This window comes from Xenia sp. Carnegie-2017, unplaced genomic scaffold (assembly GCF_021976095.1).
Source record: "Xenia sp. Carnegie-2017 unplaced genomic scaffold, XeniaSp_v1 HiC_scaffold_22, whole genome shotgun sequence".
Lineage (NCBI taxonomy): Eukaryota > Metazoa > Cnidaria > Anthozoa > Malacalcyonacea > Xeniidae > Xenia > Xenia sp. Carnegie-2017.
The window spans coordinates 9,003,571-9,029,263 of record NW_025813485.1 but is presented as its reverse complement, the minus strand read 5'-3'; the positions used below and the strand labels follow the sequence as shown (position 1 = coordinate 9,029,263).

General features: G+C 35.5%; 1 protein-coding gene across 1 annotated transcript; it reads left to right on the top strand.

The window, feature by feature from the left end:
- On the top strand, positions 1-25,240 carry LOC124447051 (exosome complex exonuclease RRP44-like). Its single transcript, XM_046997956.1, has 25 exons — positions 1-328; positions 1,608-1,670; positions 2,079-2,173; positions 2,418-2,492; positions 3,148-3,278; positions 5,325-5,500; positions 5,970-5,989; positions 7,271-7,319; positions 7,412-7,564; positions 8,074-8,115; positions 8,826-8,894; positions 9,106-9,243; positions 9,548-9,694; positions 10,103-10,219; positions 10,979-11,145; positions 11,224-11,308; positions 12,519-12,646; positions 13,158-13,244; positions 15,697-15,853; positions 16,796-17,016; positions 17,487-17,577; positions 23,847-23,924; positions 24,284-24,430; positions 24,496-24,618; positions 24,897-25,240. The coding sequence occupies exons 1-25, from the start codon at positions 110-112 to the stop codon at positions 25,077-25,079; spliced, it is 2,961 nt and encodes a 986-aa protein (XP_046853912.1). The 5' UTR covers positions 1-109; the 3' UTR covers positions 25,080-25,240.
- Positions 25,241-25,693: the final 453 nt, after the last annotated feature.

The window sequence follows — 25,693 nt, the reverse complement described above, 5'->3', positions numbered from 1 at the left end:
TGTTGAAGTTTAAAAAGACAATAGAAACGTGGTTTTAGTCTAAAAAAATGTATTGGTGATTTTCAATCTGTGTTTGCTTTCTGTTCATTGTGATTTTATTATTACCATAATGCTTAAGACAAAAACATTTGTAAAAAAGACCCGTCGAGGAAATGTTATGAAAATCGTCCGAGAAAATTATCTGCGAGACGATGTCTGGTGTGGAATAACAGATTGTCAACTTTGCCCTCAAACCGCAGCTGTATTAAATGCAAAAACTACGAGCAGTTCTTCAAAATTTCATTTTTCTCATTTTCTGGTTCCAGACACAAACATTGCTCTTCATCAGGTAATTTTTAAACTTCTCATGGTCAATCGACAGTCTCTCAAACATGGGTATACAGGGTATCAATCATGATCCAGGTTTGCTTGATTGCCAATTTGAGCTCAATTTAATTTATTCCTGGTTCTGAAACATTAAATAACTACTTCAAAGAGATACAGGAAAGTTAAAGTGTTTGTCCCTGTAAAATACAATTCACTTTATTTTGAGTAGTGGATCACAAACTTGACATAAAATGATTAGCATGTAGTCAATGTATATTCAAAATCGCAAAATTTGTTCATGAGTGTCTCACGAGTGACCACCATGCTCAACTATTAAGTATTTTAAAAATACTATTCTTGTGTCTTTATAATTTTTAAAAACAAGTGGTTGACATAAGCCCTTTCCAAATGATAATTCAAACAAGTTTAAATGTTTAGCTTATGTTCATATGAAGATTTTTAAATCTTACCTGTAAATTATACATATAATAGACATAAAATGAATTATGGTGCATGTAGATAATTGTATATGAATAGTAAGGTATGGTAAATATACATAATAAGAATCCATGATGAAATATCTGAATAGGATACAGCGAGATCTTGCATGATACTACCGGGATCCTATAGAGATCCTGGAATATCCTGTGTGAGATAAAGTTTGAGACTTTGTAGGATCGTAGTTAAGATTTTTTCATGATCCCAAACTGTATCTTTTATGTAAACAATTTTCATCTGGGAGGAAATACATAGAAAGCTTATTTATAAAAAGCTAAAGCTTTTTTTATTGTTGAATGGTGTTAGAAATCAATCATTTGAACTCACAAGATCAAATAAGACTTGTAACCTAACACACAAAGTTTTAGTTCCTTACCTGATATCTCTATGTTCCTTTTTGATTTAATATTCTGTAATTATGTGTTCTTTATCTTATCACTCATTGTTTGATTGTTTACACCTGTGTACAGTTTTCAGATGCCATAATTCATTTCATATACATGGAAAAATGTATTTTAGGAGTTTGACAAGTATATTCTGCTATAAAAATATTTTTGTTTTCATTGTTTGTAAAAGCATTTTGTTGTTAAAATTGTATAGTGGTAATGAATTGAATGCAAATAACAAATTCCATGCCATGGTGACTGTTGGTAATTAATGATATAGGATTTTTACTATCATACAAGTGACAAGCCAACGACTGGCATAGTTTGCCCACTTGAAATAATTTTGCATGTGTACATAGTAAAGGATAAAGGCTGTCAAATTATGCTTAGATAAAACAGTGAAATGATTTTTTACAGATTGACATTTTGGAAGATCCTGCTATAACAAATGTTATTTTGGTTCAAACAGTATTAAATGAGGTGAGTGTGTACATTACGATATACCAGTTGCTCACTACACGTGTACTTAAGAGAAATTTTTGGATTATTGTGAACCAAAGATGCTTCAGTCATTTTACCTAACATTTGTCATTTTAAGTGTTTTGTTAGCCATTTCTATAGAAATCCTTTGTTATGTCTATTAAAATAAAACATGTCAATGAGCTGCTTTTTCAAGTGTGTTTGCCAAAATCAGAAAGCAAGAAAACAAGCATATTAATTAGTGAATTTGGAGACAACAAGACATATACGTATATGTCCCTAAATTTGACGCGTTATCTTTTATCATGACAACAGTTTTGTATTCTCATGCCAATATTTTGTTTGGTTATTCTCATGTTTCTAATTGATTTACTTCATTTTTTAAACTCGTGCGACTTTATGTTTCAGATCAAGCATTTGAACGCATCGGTGCATAAGAGAATACGAGACATCGTATCAACACCAGAGAAATGTTTCTATGTCTTCTCCAATGAACATTGCCGGTAGCTTTGAACTGTTACATTGTACTGTATATAATTACTTTCCCTCTTAAAGTTGCAATACTGTAGCTATGAAAGATGTGAGGGAGTGTAAAAATGTGAGGGAAAAAATAAAAAGGATAATCACTGTCTGCATAAATTTAAGGACCAATCCTTTTTTACACCCAGTGCAGTATGTAATGAGTTACTCATTAGGGAATTGCGCGCGTCATTTCTACCAGTCAGACTTTGATAAATATTTTTGTAGTGATACATTTATTGAGCGCGAAAAGGAAGAATCATCTAATGATCGAAATGACCGAGCAATACGTGCAACATGCAGGTTAGTTCTACTATTTTTTGTGTTTCATTTGCTTTTCGGTTCCTTATAAAATTCAATTTAAACATGCGTGCATGCATAGTGTTATGTAAGATGTTAACGTGAACATCACTTCTGCACTTTGCCATCAGCATGGCTTAACTATGTACGTACAGGCTGGCATGGGGAATTATCTGTTTCAATCTGCTTATGTAATCGTCGTGACATTTCGTCAAAGGGGTCAGTGATGAAAACTCCTCCACCAATACTGACCACAAACTAGCCTCAAACATCATTTCAAATAAAAAGGACACACTTTTAATTTGTGCACCAGCACTAACGATAACATGAATTTCGGTTGGCGTAAATTATTGGAAAATGAAAACGGTCAAATGAAAATAGTAAAATGAAAATAATGGTATTCTAATGTTTGCTGCACTTGACTGACAACCTTTTCCAGTTTGGTTTATGAATAAGAATTCCACCTAAGTTATCGGCTGTGCTTGATTTAATTTTGTTGGTTGATAACCCCATGACCCGATTCTTATATCGGAACCAGACATGGGTACGACGTTGGCGTGGAGGAGTTTGGTACGATGAATATGATGTTAGGTTCGTCTTAAATATGCACACGTTGATAATTGATTTTTACTTACTTTTTTGTGTTTTTGTATTTCAGATGGTATGACAGACATATCGCAAAGGGATTTGCCAATGATAAGTTGAGCAAATCATGTAGGGTTGTTTTATTGACAAATGATTTTGCGAATCGAACAAAAGCCGATAAGGAAAATTTGCTATCTTGTTCTGGTAAGTTTGTTCGAGGGAGTAGTAATTTAATGGTTTGACGTCTGCCTTTTCATTTTGGATTTTTATGAAGCGCACAACGAATCGATGTTACACATTTCATAGCAGAAAATTAAATCCTTGTGCTAGCATATTAGGTGTAAAAGTTGACTCAATTTCTATATTATTCAAAAGGACCTACAAATTGCTTTATGTTTTGTAATACTTCTTTTTCTAATACATATCAACAATTTTTTTAATTACCACCGTTTTCTTTTACATTTTATCATTTTTTTTTGTGCAAATAACATCATGTATTATTTTCGGCTTTCTATTGTTTTGCTTTTTGCACGATTTACTGTCGGACTAGCCTTGCCTAGAATTGCATTAAAACGCCCCCAAACAAGCCACCGAAATCAAAACCAAATTATTCTGACTAAGTGATATCTTATAAAAACTAGAGCAACCCCCTTGTTTCTTCCGTGATGGAAGTTACGTGCCTGTTTTCCAGTTTCTGCACTTTTCTTAAAGTGGTTCTATGACGAAAACTTAACGTTAAAAAAGCATCGATTTTAGCATTCAATAGTTTAAACACATATCAATTATTGCTTTTGTAAAATGTAAGCAAAAATAATAATATAACGAGGGAGTTATGAACATTTGAAATGTCTAATTTTCATGTCCGCCATTAAAATCGGCCATTTTGAATATTTGCAATTAGCAAAGGTCTGTGACGTCATAGTCTTAACACGGCAGAAGCGCGAATGGGAAAGTATACAAAGTAATACATAAATAGAGCAAAAAATGTCAAATTCATCGAGATCTAGCTCGCTTTCTGAGTCTTCGATCGAGACAAACGCATCGATTTCTTCATCGGAATTCATGACGGCAAATTCGGACGAATCTAATTCGGAAATTTAGACATTTGCCGATAATATTGAACCCCTTGCTTCGCCCGATGAAATTGCTGAGTACGAAGCTGCAGTTGCAGAAGAACGGCGGGTTGAAAACATGCTGCAAGATCGTTTTTGATGCCCGTGTTGATGTTACTTCATGGTAAGATGTCATTCATAGTGTGTTACTTTGATCTGAATCGTCTGCCGTTAGCTATAATAACTTTATGGAAACATACAATTTGGCCAATATTAAAGGTGTGAATGTGGCCATTGTTCGTTGGATCTTGTTGTCAACCCTCAAGAGTGCCGATGCTGCATGGAAATAGAGCAATGCTGTGGTAAAATGTATCAGTTCGAAATCGATGAAAGGAAATGCAATTTGGATCACCCTTGCTTTATCGAAGTTTGCCTGAACGAATTTGCTCTTCAAGCAGCTTCGTTAGGTTTAAAAACCAAAGGTCATCGCAGTTATGCAACCGTTTTTCGAGATGGTCAAAAGACCAGAGAGGAGTAAGCCTTTTTCTTTGTGAAAATTCTAAAAATATTAATTTGTGCGCCTGCATCTATGTTTACTTTTTGAAATTTATTAGACTTATTACTACAATCTTGCACGACACGTCGTGTTGAAGGCATGTTAAAAAATTGAGTTATACAACCTTTTAAATCTCTATTAGTATATAGTGTTATATTATAAACAGCCGCGAGTTAAGACTATGACGTCACAAGCACCTTCCTACATGACAATTCAAATATGGCGCCTTTTAATGGCGGCTCTTGAAGTTCAAGTTTTATCGCTACGTAACTCGAGCAGCATGAAATACATTGCGCTAAAATTTCGCCAGAAGACATTTTTTTACATGCACTATCAATCTATGAAAAACAAAGGAGAGGCAAAATTTTCGTCATAGTACCACTTTAAAGAAGTGGGAATTCAAATTGTTCAAAATATAATGTTAATGTGTTAGTTTATGTCGAGTCTCACAATTGCTCAAGCTTTATCAAAAAAATTATTGAAGATAATATACTGAAAATGTTAAAATAGAGGCTAGTTCTTCTCGTTTTCGAGAAAAATGCCATACTGACTATTCAAATGGCAATTTGCGTGATGTAGTACTTCTACGTAATCAAGTTATTGAAAACTTTACACGCACTTTTATAACATTGTCTGTTTTAGTACAAGAGTATATAAATTCACTTGAAAATAATGGAGAACTTCTTGACAAGCTTGCAGTTGATTCTACCTATAACTCTGGTGATCTGACTGTGGAAACATCGAGAAGTTTTTTATATATGGAGCATTTACCACTGGCAAAATTGCAATTGGGTCTCAAATGCGAAAAATACCTACAGGTTTGTTGATTTTTCGGATAACTTTAAAAGTTATTTTTACATGTTTTTGTTTGTAATGCAGGCTTCAAATAATTATTTTTCTGTGTGTATTTTTGTTTTGACTTAGGGAACATTCATTTACTAAAATTTTGTCATTATGCTTATGAAATTGCCATCTCGTTCTTTGTCTTTGTAATACTGCTTGTTATTAAGCTTGTTTCTCGAATGCTCATTTTATTGATGGCTCAAAAACTACCCTGAAGTGGCTTGCTTGCATCACTATTTTCTTCAACAGCACTATATACGCATTTTGAATATAAGCAATGAACATGAATATTGCTCAAAAATAAAATGGCTGCTTAGCGTTGCTTTTGCAGATTCCTTAACCAATTGAATTGGCATAATTCAACCCCTAACTTTACTTATTAAGCTTGTCATTTATCAAGTCAATTGGGAACATTCATATAACACTGTTTTTTGTCAACTTTAGGGAAAGTTTTCTGCTAGCAGGTAGGAATTTTATTTGAGTTGTACTTAAAATACTTTTTAGAAATACAGAGCTGCATGTTTTTTAGTTTGTGTATACGCTATGTTAACGTATGGTCAAAATTTATTTTAGCCGAGATTGAAACAGCAAACATCACTCATATGAGACAACGAAGGATAGATTTGCTTAATAAATACAGTCAAACCTATATTAAGCGATCCTGCATTAAGCGGACACCCTTTATTGAACGGTTACTCTATAAAGTGCCGAATTAAATCTCGTATAATTCCTAGTAGTGAAACCTCCATCAAGCGGACCCCTCTATTAAGCGGCCGTGGACACCAAAATTGTAAAATAATAACTCAAAGACCTGTGTTTAACGGACAATTTTTTCAAAATATTTCATGTTATTTACAGACATAATGTTTGTCACAAAGATATAGTTACAACAATTATGAAGATATTTGTCATAATGCAAGTGCGTTGAAGATTAAATGCTTGGAGTGATTAAATGCAAGTGCGTTGAAGATTAAATGCAAGTGCGTTGAAGAATAAAAACATGAAGTTGTTAACAAATTATCAATAAAAATAACTTGTCAATGTCAAATGTAGCTTGTCATTGTCTAAAAGACTTACACGAGATCACATTTCAGCAACATCATCATTCAGCCACTTATTATTTACTATATGTATTACTAAATACTTCTAAAAATATTTCTCAGTTTTGTTATTATTAACTGAAGTTATTTCTTAATATATCGGTGCCGTTTAGTTGTTGATTTAACCATTTATGTTATTTTTAACCAAGAGAGGCCTGGTGACGAGAACCGCTGTTAAACGGATACCTTCATTTAAGCAGACGCCAGTCCATTCCCCGAGGGAGTCTGCTTAATGCAGGTTTGACTGTACAGTGTTTACTGATGATGATATTTGTGATAGATAACAACACGATGTACACTTTTTACAGTTTTCCTTGTCTCCACAACGACCTTTTAAATGAGGTGTATCTATACTGTATCGGTGTGTATATACATAAGTCTTAAGGGCATAGTCGCCGTTTTTGAAATTTTCTGGGTTCTTTATTCGATGCATGTAGCTTGGCAAAGTAGCTTGGCAAATAGTTGTTGATGTTCTTACTGTGTTAGTGGTACAACTTAAGTATGGATGTTTCGAATTTGTGGCACAACTTGAAATGTTTTAACATTATAAATGAATGCTCTGACTCAACGGAAGTTTATTCTGATTCTGTTTATTTAATGTGCTTTTTTGTTTTTCATTGTTTTAATTCATTTATTTGCTTTTAGAGATAACTATTTGGAAGCAAAGGTTTCGCTTCACGACAAGAATGAACAGGTATGTGCAGAAAGAGATAATAAAGCCAAATAGCTATGTTTGGATGTGGGATACCTATGTATGGTTCGTATACATATATGATGTTCTTAAAGATATTTGTACAAGGAATAATGAATATCAATCGTGCTGTCAACGAGGATATTGTGTGTGTCGAAATTTTACCTAAAGAAAGTTGGACTGCGCCATCTTCAATTGTAGTTGATGAAGAAGATGCTGACGAAAGTGAAGAATCTACGACCGAACAGGTTCGTTAAAGAAGTGTTTTACGTCTTAATTTACGTTTGAAATATTGCTATATTTTGCAAAATGTGTACGCATGTACAGCATTTAGGATCAGAGTTGAATAGACGTTTAAAAAGCTACATACTTCGACTTGCAAACTAAAAATTTATAACTAATAATTTATGAATTATACTAAATCAGGGGCGTAGCTAGCATTGATAATTGGTGGGTGTGGTGGAGATATTCATACATGCATGTTACAATCCGCAGAAAACAATGGATTTCAAAGGAACTTAATACGATAGAACATGAATAATATGAATCTCTCAATCATCGAGCTAGCTAAACATGCCATCGTTCGAAATGTGAAAATGATTGCAGTATGAACATATGTTTTATCCAAAATAATATTTTATCCTATGACGTAAAACACATTATGGCGCGAAAAGGCATGCATCTAGTTGTCCTTGAACAGTCTCACTAACCTTCCATAGATCATCAATAGTGTTCTTCAGGCTATAATTTTTTGAAGGTTAAAGTTGAAAAAAAGGAGAAAACAGAGAAATGTGGAAGAGTAAGTGTATTATTGTTCACTTTCATGTGTTGATTTCGCCGTTTTTGCGTCAAGACATATCGCGTAAGGCGAGTCTGAGGAATTTACGGCATTTGCACATCATTAGCGAAGATGTGGAATATTTAATTCAACGTTTTGACTTAACGATGGCACTGTAGAATTTATTCATTAACACGAAGGAGCCACGGTCGACATTGAATTTTGCACGTATCATACTGAAAAATAATTTGGAATATTCAAGTACCAATTACGTGCATTCAATAAAAATAATGATTCTTCCTTTGATTTTATTGAATTCATGTTAATGCTGCTAGAACATTCGCAATTTCTGTGCAGTATAAATAAATGCTATTTATTGTCAAATGGCCATCTTGATTTTTATGTTGTGTCAATAAATGTTCTTCAGCACTATTGATGAATCAAAGCGTGTAGTTTAATGCCCAACGTCCTCTAATGATGGGCAAATGGTACGATAATACCATAATAATATCAACAAGAAGAACTGTAATGATAGGGGAGGGGGGCGAATATTCCTATGTTCTTCGTGATAGTTCGTATAAAACAATTGATTTCAAAAGAAAGTAATCAAGCCAAACGCGTATATGTGAATATCCCCCCCCGATTATCGACGTTCCGGCATCCCTCATAATGATCTTACACGAATTTAACGAGCAACAAATTTCATGTTTTGTTATTTATTTTTATATTAGGTTGTTGGAATAATTAGAAGAAACTGGCGACCGTATTGTGGTGTATTATCTTTGTCATCCAATCCGCAGGTGTGATGTTTAAGAAGTTTATAAACCTAATCATACATTGTCACACGTGACACAATTCTCAATGTTCGTTCCTACTTGTCTATTACGCATGCCTGTCTTTTATGTTTTCGTTTGTGGATTTTAGTGCGAAGTTTAATATTTATTGCTTGACTGAAAATTTTATGTTTGTATTTTACTTGGGGATGCTTAATCGCGTGGTTTGTTGTTTTAGGCGAGAAAGCATCTTTTTGTTGCTGCTGACAAAAGAATACCTAGAATTCGTATTGAAACGAGACAGGCGGAAAGCTTAAAGGGACAAAAGATTGTCGTGAATATTGACTCGTGGCCGAGAAATTCGAAATATCCCGTTGTAAGTATTTTACTATATTTAGCTTGTGTCGGTTATAATTGATCCAATTACGGCAAAAAGAAGACTTTTGAAAAATTCATTCAACGCCTAAACGAAGCTTAAAAAGCTGAATACCTAAATACCATGCAAAATCTTAAAGGAAAAATCTTTAGTTGCCTTTTAGAAATATGTTAAACTAATTACCCGATTTTCACACCCATAGCGTTTCGGTCCAACTAAAGGGCACATCAATAAGGTTTTTATAAACGCAGCATATGTAGCTATGTCTGTTCAACACATATAAAAGTTCAAAATTTCATTTTAGGGTCATTATGTAAAGAAACTTGGTGCCATTGGTGATAAAGAAACAGAAAATGAACTGTTACTCTTGGAACATGAAATACCTCATTTACCTTTTTCGACTGTCGTTCTAAATGACCTTCCTGCTGGAGATTGGAAAATCTGTGATGAGGTAAAGTTATATAATATTATGTATATTCTCTGATGATGGCTTGGAATAAAATCGAAACACAGCGCCATCGAGAAAACTGCTATCGTGCAGAGAATCTCTCGTCCATACGCAGTTTAAAAAAGATTTGATTTGTCTCCAATCCCCGTGGGTTTGGTAGCTCTACAGATAGAGCGGCGGACTAGTACCCGAAGGTGCGAGCTCAAATCTCATCAATTCACATGTTTTTCATGTGAATATAAAAAAAACCGTATTATGATTAATACTAGGTAAAGTTATCATTCGTGGAATGTTTTTGTAACTGTCACATCTATCGTATTCATTGTTTATTTTGTGTTAATGATTGCAATCATCTCTTACATGCTCATTGTTTTTTGCCAACCTGTAACAACAACTTCTTGTTCGTCCTAGGAGATAAAAAAGCGCCGAGATCTTCGAGATATCCCAATTTGTAGTGTTGATCCACCTGGTTGCACTGATATCGACGATGCTTTGCACTGCAGATTATTACCGAATGGAAATTATGAGGTACATGATTGAAACAACATGATATAATTTTGCTTTGTACCTAAGAAATTGGAAATATTTTCCGAGTTTCATAAGAGTTATAAAGAAAATTTGTGAGAAACGCTAAATTGTGTGGCAAGCACAAAGTGCAAGTGTTTCAAGGCAATTTCCAGTTTCTCCCAAGTTTTCACAAGTGTTTGTTTAAGTCAATAGAAACATGTAAATATGTGACTATTTCATTTATATAATAGCCTTTTAAAAACAACCATAAAAGGATTATATTTTTACCTTTTCTACTTCTCGCGCAAACGCGCAACCTGCGAGGCTGGAATTTGTATGTTTTTATAGAGTAGAAACACGGGGTTTTTCGAGCATTCAACCAATCAGCGGCCATGTTATTAAAGAGCTACATATTTTATAACTTCATACTTTCTGTAAGAGATCGTGGACATCCAGTTCAACACCGTTGAGTAAATGGCAGCAAATTTATAGAGTTCAATGCATATTTATAAGGCATGTGTTACTGTTTTTTTCGAACATTGAAGGGAGTGGAGGGTTATGAATTAAATTTGGATCGAGTCGTTATGGCGCAGTTGCGTCTTGTGTAATTAAATGTTGTGTGATTATGTAGCTATAATTTACATGTTGTGTAAATTTGATCTGCTTTGGAACGAAAAACAATGTTTATGTCATTGATATGTTATATTGTGGAAAGAGCTCATGACTTGAAAAAAATTTGTCGTTTGTAATTCGTCTGTGTAAAGTTTTTCACTTGCATAGGTCGGAGTTCACATTGCGGACGTGACTTTCTTTATTCATCCGGGAAGTGCAATCGATAAAGAGGCAATGAATCGTGGTACTACCGTGTATTTAACGGACAGACGTATAGATATGGTTCCTGAATTATTGAGTTCCAACTTATGTTCTTTGAAATCCAATGTGGACAGGTATTTTTAAAGTAAGACTATTTATAACTTTTGTTTTGTAATTTAATCATTTCTTTACGTATTATTTTATACTATCAGATTAGCGTTCTCTTGCGTATGGGAAATGACATCTGAAGCTCAGATAGTAAATACAGAATTTTTTAAGAGTATCATATGCTCAAAGGTAATTGTATTTCAAATCATGGGCGGAGCTTTCAATATATTTTTTACCTTTGTGTATATCTATCTGTCGTGTTCAAGCAATCAAAATGTAAATGCATTACATAAAGTGTACAAACAGAAAAATCAATTAGTCGGACATTTTATAATGTGAATGGATTTGTAGTTCCTTGAAGTTTTGTCTTTGCAAGATAAGCGATTGTCAGCCCTTGAAGACAGCTCTCAGCTACAACATTTTAATATATTTCATGATTTATCTTCATCGACAAATTATGCCGTTCATACCAGAAACATAAGTTTTAGTTCTAACATCGAAATTGTATAGCAAAATCCTCAAAATATTTCAAGGAACAAAATAAGTTAGATGCAGTGCACTGTTTTAGGTACAACATTGAAGTTTTGTAAAGTGTTCATACGAAATTTAGAAATCTGTATATCCCTAGTCTTTCGTAAAGCCCGGTTCTCATATAGTCGTTTCAGTCGTGCGAAAATTTCATAGACGACCCGTGCGATTATATGAGAACATATCAGAGGCGACTAGGATGACCTCCAATAACTCACACGACTAAAACGACTAGGGTCGCTTGGATAAAACTTTGCTCTATCCGGACGACCGAAACGACAGTTGAGAAATGCAAGCGACATTTTTATAGCGCAAAACGATTTTAAGAAGCAAATAACTAGCTAAAGCTGCTGCATGGTTCTCATTAAGTCGCTCGAGTCTTCCGAGTCGTTGCGAGTTGTTTCGTTGTATTTCAAAACGACTGGGACGACTCAAGCTATTGTACTTCTTATATATTCGCTGCCAAGAGACTGTGCTTTAATTAATTTTTGCGCCAAACATTTAAAAATGGCGACTGCTGTTTATCAAAGACGAAGTCTTTTGGCTAGTTATTTGCTTTTTCAAATCGTTTTGCACCATTAAAGGTCGCCTTGCATTTCGCAACTGTGGTTTCGGTCGTCCAAATAGAGCAAAGTTCTATCAAAGCGACCATGGTCTTTTCGGTCGTGTGAATCATTTGAGGTCATCCCGGTCGCCTCTGAAATGTTCTTATACAGTTGCACGGGTCGTCTGTGAAATTTTGGCACGACTGAAACGACTCGGGCGACTATATGAAAACCAGGCTTTAATGAGAACCAGGCTGAAACGTTGTCAATTTTTTTATATTCTCAAGTCTTTTCCCGGCAACTAACCGTACGTATTTCTTTCACAGCATTCTTTTACCTACGCCGAAGCTCAACTTAGAATTGACGATAAAGCACAGAATGATAGCGTCACCCAGAGTCTGAGGACTCTCAATGACATTGCAAAAATACTAAAACAAAAAAGAATTGATAACGGGTAAGGTTTTGCGTCGATGTTTTTTCAGGTTTACAGTTTTGGCATGTGTTAAGGTTTTCCGAACATACGTTTTCATTTAGTCGAAAGACCTTGGAAAGTGAACATAGTAGCTACATCATATTTCAATTCATATTTACACATGTCATGTAAATCGTCTTCACAGTTATGCGTAAGTTGCGCACAAATCTTGTTAGCTGGTCTCATTTTAATATTTTGCTTGAAAAATTTGGGAATGCGATGCTCGGGTAGCGAAAGAAGTCATTAAGAGAATTCTATAAAATATCAACTTAATTGAATATATTGTTAAAAGTTTGTCTTTAACGGCTCACAACAATTTTTTTCCTTGGCAAGTCTTTAATGGCGTCGTTCATATTTCTTATGAGTTTTTTTTCTAATATGGCTGCCGGTAAATATCTAATGAAAACAGAGTGAAAAAATTTTTTTGTGTGAATCAATACTTCATTAGCTAAATAGACTTTCCCCCTAATTTATCTTTGTTTATAACTTGCAGTGCATTAACATTGTCGTCGCCTGAAATACGTTTCCAAATAGACAACGAAACCTACGATCCAATTGATGTTGAAACTAAACAACTGAGGTTTGTTTTTATTTTCCCTAGAAAAGTATTTGGCACGTAAAGTATTTAAAATACGGCTCTGTCTGTCTAAAAATCCTTTCCGGCAATTATCTGTGTGCTCGTTTGACCCGGCTTGACTTGTGTTTGAATATATTTATCAAAATATTTATTTGATATCGATTTTTATTTATTTTAATGTTGTAATTATAATTTTCATTTAATTTTATTAGAATTTTTGATTTTTTAGCTTAAGAAATTGGTTGCAAATTGTTTTTAGCTCTATAAATCGCAAAATTAAATTACTTAAAACCCGCATGACTATAAAGCTAGTTGCAAACGCGCTCAACATTCTGACTCAATATGCACTCAACATTGTCTTGCTCTTTGTTGTGTGATGTGTGCAAACGCTCTCAACATGTTGAGCAATGTTGAGCCTATGAGAGCCAATGTTGAGCCTATATTCCACTCTGCCTAGCAACGACAAACGTGACAACGGCTGTTAGATATCTTGAGGATTGGGTATATATCATTGGTACATACATATCACTGATCTCGAAATAAGACTGGATCAAGCATCTAACACAAAAGTTGAAGACAAAAATTAAGGAGCACCGCCATTACTAAGGGACCAACTTTCGAAAATAAGGAATAAATATATTTTGGATTTGTTCAAGAATAATTAAGAATTTTCAACATATAACTACATGAACATAATTAAGAGATAAATCAGTTTATGAAAGAGCTAAAAATACGATGAAATATGATGAAATATGATCAAAATGCAACGATTTTTGTCATCGATAACTCTACTGTAGTATGGAACAACAATGGAAAATAGCCCACAACTGCATGAAAATACCTAAAATTGTTGGAATCGTAGTTCAGAACAACAAACTGGTTAAATAATCTTATTTACGATCATAAACTGATTAATGCTTTAAAATTACAAGCCTTTTTTTACGAGTGATTCGTAGTGAAACTTGTATGCGTTTTGTTTTATACGGCCGATTATTCTTTCTGACTCACTTTACTATCGCCACAAAGGTTGTTTTTCATCTTCTGCGTTTCCTTAAAGCATAATTTGACCATGTGTTGCTATATTTTCCTTAGTTTGTTAAAAAATCTTTCGATGTGTTGTCCCTTACTAACACCTGCGGTGGCTTCAAAATTTGTTTACTACAAATATAGAGTTGCTTGATCCAGTCTTATTTCGAGATCAGTGATACATATACAGTTCAGTGACGCAATTTTTACAATAATATACACCGCACAGTGCGCATGCGTTAGCTCAACATTTTTGAGTGAGCTGTGCAAACGCACTAAACAGTGTTTAGACACGCATCAATGAGTGCAGAACAAGGAAAATGTTGAACGCTGTTGAGTCGAATGTTTGAACAAGTCCAAACTTCTCTCAAAAATGCTCAATACCTCTCAACACCAATCAACAGGCTGTGCAAATGCGCCCAACATGTTGAGTCTACAATGTTGAGTGAACATGTTGAGCGCCTTTGCACGTAGCTTAACACTTCAATGTATTTATCATCGCCTTTAAAATGTTTTGCATGGCAGCCATTTTGAATAGGCAATGTCTGTTAATACTTAATATGTTTAGCTAGTATATGATTAAATCGAACTGGAAAAAAGTATGTACCGTAAATGCTCGAATAAGCGCCCGGGGCGCTTATTTAATTTTTGGAGGCGAGAGGGGGGCGCTAATTCGAAGGGGGGCGCTTATTGGAAGGGGGGCGCTTATTTCATTTTCGGATTTTTGACGTGAAAATGACACTGGTATTTTTATTTCTTGTGACCTTAACTGTAACATAAGTATGAAAATTTAGCAAAACCCGTCTTTTCTCGAGGGGGGGGGGCGCTTATTGGAAGGGGGGCGCTTATTTCAAAATTTGAGTCCTAGGGGGCGCTAATTCGAAGCGGGCGCTTATTGGAAGCTGGGCGCTTATTCGAGCATTTACGGTATACTTTAACCCTTAGAACTTTTGTAAGACATTTAAAGGCTCGTTCACACGATCCAATTTGTCGGATCTGATTGTGTATTTTTTGGGTGGGATATTTTAGGAGATATTTATAGTCGTGGGAGCAGCTATTTGTGTTATCCAGTACATCTATCGATATATTTTGCGTATTTGTTGTTGTTGTTTCCAAGTCTTTTTCTAGTCCATTTTTTGCGCCAAATCAAATATGGGAAGCATAGAGAGTGAGAAGTCTGGCACTAGTAGGCTTTCTTTGATCTTGTTGGCTAAAAATGTAGCAAGTTCTATTTCCGATTATTCAGACTGACGGACCCTCTGTCGTAGGCTCGCTTTATATGAATTCACATGATCCGTTTTTAGGATCCGACAAAATCGGATCGTGTTAGCGGGCCATAACATTACAACATTTTTACTATCAAATTTTTTTTAGATGCTTTCCTTTCTTCATTAGCTATATCGATGATTTGTTTTGTTAAATTTTTAAGGGAGACAAATTCTCTCGTCGAAGAATTTATGTTGCTTGCAAATATTTCGGTAGCGAAGAAGATTTTTAATCACTATAGCGAATATGCCGTGCTCAGGAGGCATCCTGCACCACCACTTTCAAATTATGATTGCCTTATTAAAGCTGCTGGATCAAAGGTATGTTTTTTTACATTCTTTAATTTTGAATTTATGTAATACTCTAACACCATTGGTGAAGTGCAGTTTCATTTAACTTAAAATACGTCATATATCGGTGGAAAATGTCTAAATCACACTATACCAGTACTTAAATATTTTAAATATTCAAAAATATTTGCTTTTCTGTTTTACATATGTCTTTCCTTATGAGACCTTATCGTTCATTTTCTGTCTGTTCGGCCATAAATTCTTTTATTAATTAAGATTCATGTTTTTTCTAATATTTCAAGAGGGGTTTAAATAATTTCTATTGCAAGAGTACCCTTTGCATTGAGCATGCATGAATATCTTCACACTTTTAAAGTTGAAAATATGCACACACTTTGTATAGGCTCAGAAGTTGATGCTGTTAAAGAATTAATTGAGTACCCAAAAGCTTATATTGTATTTTGCTCATGATTATATAATTTGCTCCTTAGAACTTGACATGCTCTTGGCCTTGTGTCTTCATTGAAGTTGAAAATCCGCATTGTTATGTTTATTAATTTATGTTAATCTAATAGGATATTTACGTCATTAGTTAATGTTGATTCTGAGTTATCTTAAGTATATATAGAGGTTAACTTGTACTACCTAGTTAGTTGGAAAATACTCTGCTGTGAAATATAGAACACAACAATTATAGCTTAGCCAACTTGGAAATTTAAATGTAAATTTTTCTCTGTAAAAACAATAGATTTCTACAGAAATGAATAATGATAATGTCTGAAATTTGCATATAGCGTGACAAAAACATGCGGGCTTGCTACCCTCTACTGTTGTTATCCTCTGCCATTATAAAGTACAAAGAATGTAGATTCGCAAGAGCAAGCCTTCGAATGTTTGAGTTAAACTGTCCAGCGTTCCTTCGGAGTATAATTAATTCTGTTTACGAACTAAGCATATTTGTTTTATTTTTAGAACTTAAATATTCAGGTGGATAGTGCAAAATCGTTGGCCGTTTCTTTAGAAAAAGCTACGCTGCCAGACTTTCCATATTTTAACACATTACTTCGTATACTTACGACGAGATGTATGATGCAAGCTGTTTATTTTTGCTCTGGAACATTACCAGAGGAAGATTATCTTCATTATGGCTTAGCAGCACCTATCTATACACATTTTACGTCACCTATTCGACGGCAAGTATTCATAACTTTAGCATATTTGAAGTGTCCTTTCAGCAAAAAAATTTATTTACGATATTAAATTTAGGCCTGATTTCTAACGTACGTATCAATGAAAAACGTTTTTATGTTGGTCAAATCGTTCCATTTTCATGGCTGCTTAACGTTGCCAAAAATTCTCCTTATAATGGACCTTGTCCGTTTTTCGAAAAGTCTGGAACGACTCACTCTAGTGACATCATGCAAGGGATTCCTCAATACATGATATACGTACCAACTACCTTGGATGACGTCAGTATTTGGCTTGACCCAGACTTCATGCCACGGCGGATGATTTGACCGAATTGATTTTTTTTTCACCGATATGTTAAACATTATACCTAGTTTTGATATCATAAATAAAAGTTTTTTGTTTATTTGGGCACTTTTTATTTCATTTCATTGCGTGCAAAGTAGATTTTACGTATTATGTCATTATGTTTAAGGTATTCGGACATTCTCGTTCATCGTCTTTTGGCCGTCACTATTGGGGCTATACCTTCATTTCCTGAAATGTTCAATAAAAAAAATACGCAGGTAAATCACCATGAATTTATGTTATTGAATGTAGGATGAGTTCACTATACAGTTGCCAACAATGGTGTTATACAATAGATCATTCCTCAACTTACAATGACAGTTACGTGTTTGTAAAGGCTGAAACACACTAGGCAGTCGCTTTAGTCGCGCGTCTAAAACTACCGCTTTGCGTGGTTACTAAGCTAGTAGCTTAGTCGCGTCAGCTAGTCGCTTTGAAAGTTCAACATGTTGAACTTTTGACTTTGGTCGCTTCAGTCGCTTTACACTGATTGGCCAATAGATACATTTTAACTTCCTAAATGTATATCATATTTCCTGTCATAAGCATCATACGAAATTTATAGATTATACCTTGGAAAACGAAGGCAATATATAGTGAATTCACACTGGAATCTTTCAGTTTTTTATATGACTTATCAAATAGGGACAATAGGAGCTACAAACTGGAACCCTAATGCACAACCTAAATGCACAGAATAAGATTATCCACGATATACGCGTAATGTGCTATGATCATATTGGCGTGTTTTAACTGGCTTGTTCTCTTTTCTCCACATAGTAGTTTGTACTGAGTAAATATTCATATATTAGTAGCTATAACAAAGGCCAAAATAAAAAAGTGTAAGTGATATCTGTGTCTGTAACAAACTAAAATCACCGCCATGTTCAATAGACGCCACGGTAAATGTCGCGATGGTCGCTGCATGTGTGTTTCTAGCGTTCAAGCGACTGACGCGTGCGCATCAATTCGCTTTGGACGCGCGACTGAAGCGACTGCCCAGTGTGTTTCAGCCTTAAATGATGATCGTCCAGGTTAATAAAGTCCTGAGAAGGACTGTTTTTGTTGTTGTTGACTGACGTTTCGACAACCTTAGCGGTAGTCATCTTCAGAGTCAAATGAGGAGTAAACGTCAGGTTAGCCGTATTTGTTGTCTGGTTCTTACGTCATTGTATTGTGTGTACAGGAAATGTGCAGGAAATGTGTATTGTCTTTATGGATTAGTGTGAAGTGAAATATTTTATTTTTAGTTGTGATGTGTGATTTAGGTGTGACGTTTTTAGTTGTAGTGTGTGGGTGTCAATTGTGTATTGTCATTGTGAATTAGTTTGAAGTGTAATGTTTTTAGTTGATCGTTTGTTTGTATTGTAAATAAGTCGTTTGTAAGGTGCCGGTAATTGCTGTGATCTGTTCAGGGGGGTTTGTTCCAAGTTGGTATACCAACTTTCTAATGTAAGCCGTTGTCTATAGTCAGTACTGTAAGTGATGCATTTTGCCGAGTCCCAGTCAATGTTGTGCTTTGTGATTCGGTGATGTTCGGCAATGTGATTAGTTTTGTCTTGTTTCTTAGTAGCTCGTTTGTGCTCAGTAAGTCTTATGTTTAAGTTCCTGCCAGTTTCCCCGATATAGGAGGCGTGGCAGTCGGAGCAGTTTATTTTGTAAACTGCACCTTGTCGTTCGTTGGGTTGTTCTTTGTCCTTTATGTTCGTTAGTACTTGTCGTAACGTTGTGATTGGTTTATGTGCGACACGTATGTTGTATGGTCGTAAGATACGCGAGGTAGTCTCAGACGTACCTTTGATGTAAGGTATCGTTGCTGTTGTCACTGAGTTGTTCGTTTCGTTGGGTTCGTTGGGTTTGTAAGTGTTGCGTTTGATAAAGTCAGAGTTATAGTTGTTTTTGTCAAAAACACGTTTGAGATAGTTGATTTCGTTTTGTAGAGCGTCCGGTGAATCACATATGATTTGTGCACGTCTTGTTAATGTTCTGATTGTGGTGGCTTTGTGTGATGTAGGGTTGTAAGATGATTGGTCTAGTAGTCGGTCAGTATGTGTTGGCTTGCGATAAACTGTTGTTCCTAGTTTTTGATTGTCATGTTTTACCAAACAGTCGAGAAAAGGAAGAGTTCCGTTTTCTTCGACATCTTTGGTAAATTGTATGTGGCTGTTCTGTTTGTTGATGTGAGTATGGAAGTCATCAATCTCGTCTGCATGTAGTGCTGTGATTGTGTCATCTACGTAGCGAAACCAAAAAGGTAGTGCATGTTTGTAAGTCATGAGTGCCCGTTCCTCTATAGATTGCATTACAATTTCAGCAACTACAACAGAAACGGGCGAGCCCATTGCTGTCCCATGTAATTGTTTGTAGTGTGTTCCTTTGTATTGGAAGTAAGTCGAGGTGAGGCAGAGCTCTAGTAACTCCATAATGTCTTCTGTCGGTAATGGCAGTACGTCCGTGGTAATGGCAGTACTTCTGTCGGTAATGGCAGTACGTCCGATCATTTGGACGACAGAGCGAACAACTTGCTAACGACTACATACGTTTTGCAAGCAACGTCAGACGCATACGCCAACAACTCTGGTTCAACCACCGCTCCAAGGATTTTGGTCTCGTTCCGGCAGGACTTAGAATTAAGTCTCCGTTGAACACACAAGAGGCTATTCAGATTGTCAAATCCACCAGCAGACGACTGATACGAGCACGGATTAACGACTGTCACAGACGAATCAACTATTACATCAAACAACAAGAACAAAGACTGAACAAACAGAAGGAACTCATACCAACGACAGTAAGTGATACTTTACTTTCTACCATACAAACTATTGCAGAGAAACGAGCAAACAAGACAGAGACACAACACCAAATCAAACAACAACAAAACTTGAACGTTTATAACAAACTAAAACACGTGCAAGACATAAACATGACGATAACTGGGTGAGGAATATTTCTTCCCGCCCATTAGACGAAACTGAAACGCGACTACTATCTTACGGACTAAAACATTCCATAACACCTAGACAAATCCCGACTGAGACGATAGTATCAAGTGTCGAGGCTGTCCTAGCTTATCAAAGAGACTTGTCAGAGACAACCAAAGACGAGATCAGAAGCAGGATAGCCTCCACTTTACAATCGTCCTCTATACGTGACAACAACTTGACAAAAGACGAACAACAAGCACTCAAACGACTAAAACACGACAACAACATCGTCATTTTACCACCAGACAAAGGACGCGTGACTGTGGTCATGGACAGGAATGATTACTTTAACAAAATGGACGCACTTGTTAACGACAGACAAACGTACGAACAACTCAAACGAGACCCAACACCATCACTAGTACGCAAACTTAACAGCAAGATCTTCTCTATGAGAAAATCTAACATTATATCTGAACGTATTTACTATCGACTCAGATGTTCAGTACCACGACCACCCAGACTATACGGACTACCAAAACTTCACAAACCACAAATACCCATGCGACCAATTGTATCATTCTGTGGTTCGCCTACTTACGAACTTTCAAAGTACTTGACTAACATACTGCAACCACTTACAAACAAATCAAAACACAAGCTACAATCCACTGAAACTTTCATTAAAAAACTGTGCACTATACAAATACCGGACAACTATATACTAGTGTCTTTTGATGTGAAATCACTGTTCACCAGTATTCCACTTAATCTGGCACTTACTTGTACAAAAACCCTCATTACAAACACCACGGACGTATTGCCATTACCGACAGAAGACATTATGGAGTTACTAGAGCTCTGCCTCACCTCGACTTACTTCCAATACAAAGGAACACACTACAAACAATTACATGGGACAGCAATGGGCTCGCCCGTTTCTGTTGTAGTTGCTGAAATTGTAATGCAATCTATAGAGGAACGGGCACTCATGACTTACAAACATGCACTACCTTTTTGGTTTCGCTACGTAGATGACACAATCACAGCACTACATGCAGACGAGATTGATGACTTCCATACTCACATCAACAAACAGAACAGCCACATACAATTTACCAAAGATGTCGAAGAAAACGGAACTCTTCCTTTTCTCGACTGTTTGGTAAAACATGACAATCAAAAACTAGGAACAACAGTTTATCGCAAGCCAACACATACTGACCGACTACTAGACCAATCATCTTACAACCCTACATCACACAAAGCCACCACAATCAGAACATTAACAAGACGTGCACAAATCATATGTGATTCACCGGACGCTCTACAAAACGAAATCAACTATCTCAAACGTGTTTTGACAAAACAACTATAACTCTGACTTTATCAAACGCAACACTTACAAACCCAACGAACCCAACGAAACGAACAACTCAGTGACAACAGCAACGATACCTTACATCAAAGGTACGTTTGAGACTATCTCGCGTATCTTACGACCATACAACATACGTGTCGCACATAAACCAATCACAACGTTACGACAAGTACTAACGAACATAAAGGACAAAGAACAACCCAACGAACGACAAGGTGCAGTTTAAAAATAAACTGCTCCGACTGCCACGCCTCCTATATCGGGGAAACTGGCAGGAACTTAAACATAAGACTTACTGAGCACAAACGAGCTACTAAGAAACAAGACAAAACTAATCACATTGCCGAACATCACCGAATCACAAAGCACAACATTGACTGGGACTCGGCAAAATGCATCACTTACAGTACTGACTATAGACAACGGCTTACATTAGAAAGTTGGTATACCAACTTGGAACAAACCCCCCTGAACAGATCACAGCAATTACCGGCACCTTACAAACGACTTATTCACAATACAAACAAACGATCAACTAAAAACATTACACTTCAAACTAATTCACAATGACAATACACAATTGACACCCACACACTACAACTAAAAACGTCACACCTAAATCACACATCACAACTAAAAATAAAATATTTCACTTCACACTAATCCATAAAGACAATACACATTTCCTGTACACACAATACAATGACGTAAGAACCAGACAACAAATACGGCTAACCTGACGTTTACTCCTCATTTGACTCTGAAGATGACTTCCGCTAAGGTTGTCGAAACGTCAGTCAACAACAACAAAAACAGTCCTTCTCAGGACTTTATTAACCTGGACGATCATCATTTACAAACATATAACGATACTCCCGGGTTCAAACCATTTACTTTAATGACAGTTACGATGAAAATAGTCAGTTGGTATGACTATGTGTTTCGTGGGGACTGATAAAGTACCTATTAAGTTTTGCTAAAAGAAATATTTAATTACGAAGCAGCAAACGCTATTTTGTATACAGTTTTTCAGTTTACTTTTTTAAGAGGAGATCTATAGCCAGTCATCAAAACGTCTTTTTCTTAAATGAATCTTGAAGAAATAAAGTGATCAGCAAATATTAACGTTAGGATATGCACGATCATTAAGTTTTTAAGAACTTTTATTTATACTTAATTTCGCGACTTCGTTCTAAAACGGACTCTTTCAGAAAAAGATTTATTCTCTATTTAAGGAGGGAAACCCGTTCATAAAACTATTTCATTCATAATGCAGCTTTCCGCAATACATCCTCGTTATTATTGAAAGAAGCAAGCACGTATAATTGATTCGTATTCATTTAACATCAAAAATAATACACAGAGATACCAAACGACAGCAAAAACAAGGACCAATAATCTTCTTCATAAAATTTTTTATACATCAGTTATCCGCTTTGAGAAGTTTTTTGAATTTTCATACGCACCAAATATGTCTCCACGGCTGTTTAAGAGATGGCCAAATTCAAAAAGTTTAGTTATAGAAAATATATTTAGAACTACCGGAACAAGATTTATTGGAGACATGTCTGCCTTAGGTGTGCTTTAGAGAGGTGTGCGCCTTTGAGAGTGTGCGCCTTAGAAAGGTATGCACCTTAGAAAGGAGTGCGCCTTAGGGTATGCGGTTGAGAGAGGTGTCTGCCTTAGAAATGTGTCCACCTTACAGGGCTGTCCAGCTTTGAAAGGTGTGAGCTTTAGAAATGTGTCCACTTTAAAGTGGTGTGTGCCTTAGAAATGTGTCCACCTTACAGTGCTTTCCACCTTAGAAAGGGTGAGCTTTAGAAGTGTGTCTACCTTACAGGGCTGTCCACCTTAGAGAGGTGTGTGCCTTAGAAATGTGTCCACCTTACAGTGCTGTTTACCTTAAAGAGGCGTGAGCTTTAGAAACGTTTTTGTTATAGAGAGGTGTGTTCCTTAGAGAGGTGTCTACCTTTGAGGTGAGTGTGCCCTAGAGATTTGCCCGCCATTGAGACGTGTACGCTTTGAGGAGTGTCTGCATTGAGAGGAAGAGACAACGTTTTGTTCGAACTCACTATTTTTTTGTAAAATATCTTTTGTCTTTGCAAACAGTCTAAAATTTATCTTGGCAAACAGTATTAAATGTGTCTTAGCGTACTGTATAAAGGATATTTTTCCTTAGGAAATGTGTAATTTGTTGAACAAACGTCATCACATGGCCCAGCTTGCGTCTCGCTCTTCTGTGGATCTTCATACTCAGGTCAATATCATATTATTCATGTTTTTATCATACACTTATTTTATTAAAGACCATATTTTCATGCTAAAATCCATGATTACGTAAAACATCAGTTAAGTCTGTCCTCATAGGATCTTATGAAAATTGTCCCACTTTGCTTTTAGTTACTTTAAGCATTTTCACATTATATAACTATTAAAACTATAGTTATCTAGTCATTTATAACTTATGCTTAACACAATTTTGGAAAAACTTTTACGGCTATGAATAGTTTATAGGCCGAACGTCTTACGGTCTTATTGCATGCTTATCGTTTCACATACTTAGTGGATATTTCTCGCATGTACTGTTGGATTAAAGCAACTTTTTTTTAATTATAGCTGTTCTTTAAAGATCGAGTAAGTATTGAAGAAGCCTTTGTATTGTTTGTGCGTAGAAATGCTCTTCAAGTTTTGATTCCAAAATATGGCGTCGAAGGAAACATATTTTTGCGGGAGACGACATCGCGAAGTAAATTCAATGAAGAAGTAAGTGACATATTGGTTGCTTTTTTTATTACAAAATCGTACATTTTACTTTGTGTTTTATATAGGAGATGTCAATAACCATTGGTGATGTGACGTTTAAAGTTTTTTCTAAGATTCGTGTGCAGATAAAAGTCGATACGTCTGCATCCAAAAATAGATTTGTCAATATAATGCTTATGGATCCTTACGTAAGTACATAGACATGTTCTGCTTTTTCTCCTTTTCTTATTTTAATGTTGTACATTAACTATGAATTGTCTTTGCTGTCATTACAACGATGTTTTTGTAGTTCAAAAACTTTTTCCCAGCCTTATGTTTCTTTATCAACCTAACCCATATAAACCTGTTTTTGGTTGAATTTACCCTGTAATTGTAGCTGCCTTCTCATGTGTTTGTTGAGTTTAACGACCAAAGTAAAGGTGTAGTGTTTAAAAATATGAATTAACTTAAATCGTGCGAATTGCAGGTCCCTGGCCTTAGTGTTGATGAAATTGATGATGCTAGCAGTGTAAACTCTTTACAACCAGAATTAAAAACTACGAACTGCTTGATGAATGAAAATGATAAAGGTTGCATTTGTCACTTTAATCCGGGGTTGTTGACGGAAAGTACTTCTCCACAGATACAGTCAATTATAGACATTAGCTAATGTATTTTATCGTTTTGAAAAGATTGTAGTTTTTCAATGCAAATGTATTTTAATTGAAATGATTTGTAAAACGTTGTAAATACGCGTAACTAATCTCTCTCACACTAAAGTATATGAAAACTTGTATAAATTTACGAATATCATGGACGCACAACAAACGAGCTAAATGAGTAATTTAATGATTTAGATGCTAATGTTTTAAAAAATCTGGAGATAAGACGTGGACATGGACTTTCTTAATCGATGGCAAAAATGAATTATTCAAGTGACTCTCACTTTACTGGTGAATCCACAAGGTAATATTTACGAGGTCATATTTTTCAAATAAAAACAGACTTTCTCAATACAGCTAATTGCAAATAAAAACATCCTTTACAAAGTATGAAGTGGACAGTTTTGTTAGGATATTGAACAAGTAGACGTGTAAACTAACGTCACACAAATATCAATATATAAATATAATTATACAAATAAAATTTCGAAATGAACGCGCTTCAAAACTTCAATCGTCCAGCTGACAAAGTAAGGCAACACCGCGTTTAATCCAATGACTTTCATGTTTATCAGTAGGTAAACACACAGGCATGACATAGTTGGTGGAATGTCCAGTAGTG

Bases quoted from the DNA above. Each gene is read 5' to 3' on its own strand.
- LOC124447051 (XM_046997956.1), top strand. From the start codon at position 110: ATGCTTAAGACAAAAACATTTGTAAAAAAGACCCGTCGAGGAAATGTT. The intron at 329-1,607 runs GTAATTTTTAAA...GATTTTTTACAG, and splicing joins CAAACATTGCTCTTCATCAG to ATTGACATTTTGGAAGATCC. The intron at 17,017-17,486 runs GCAAGTATTCAT...ATTATGTTTAAG, and splicing joins TTTACGTCACCTATTCGACG to GTATTCGGACATTCTCGTTC.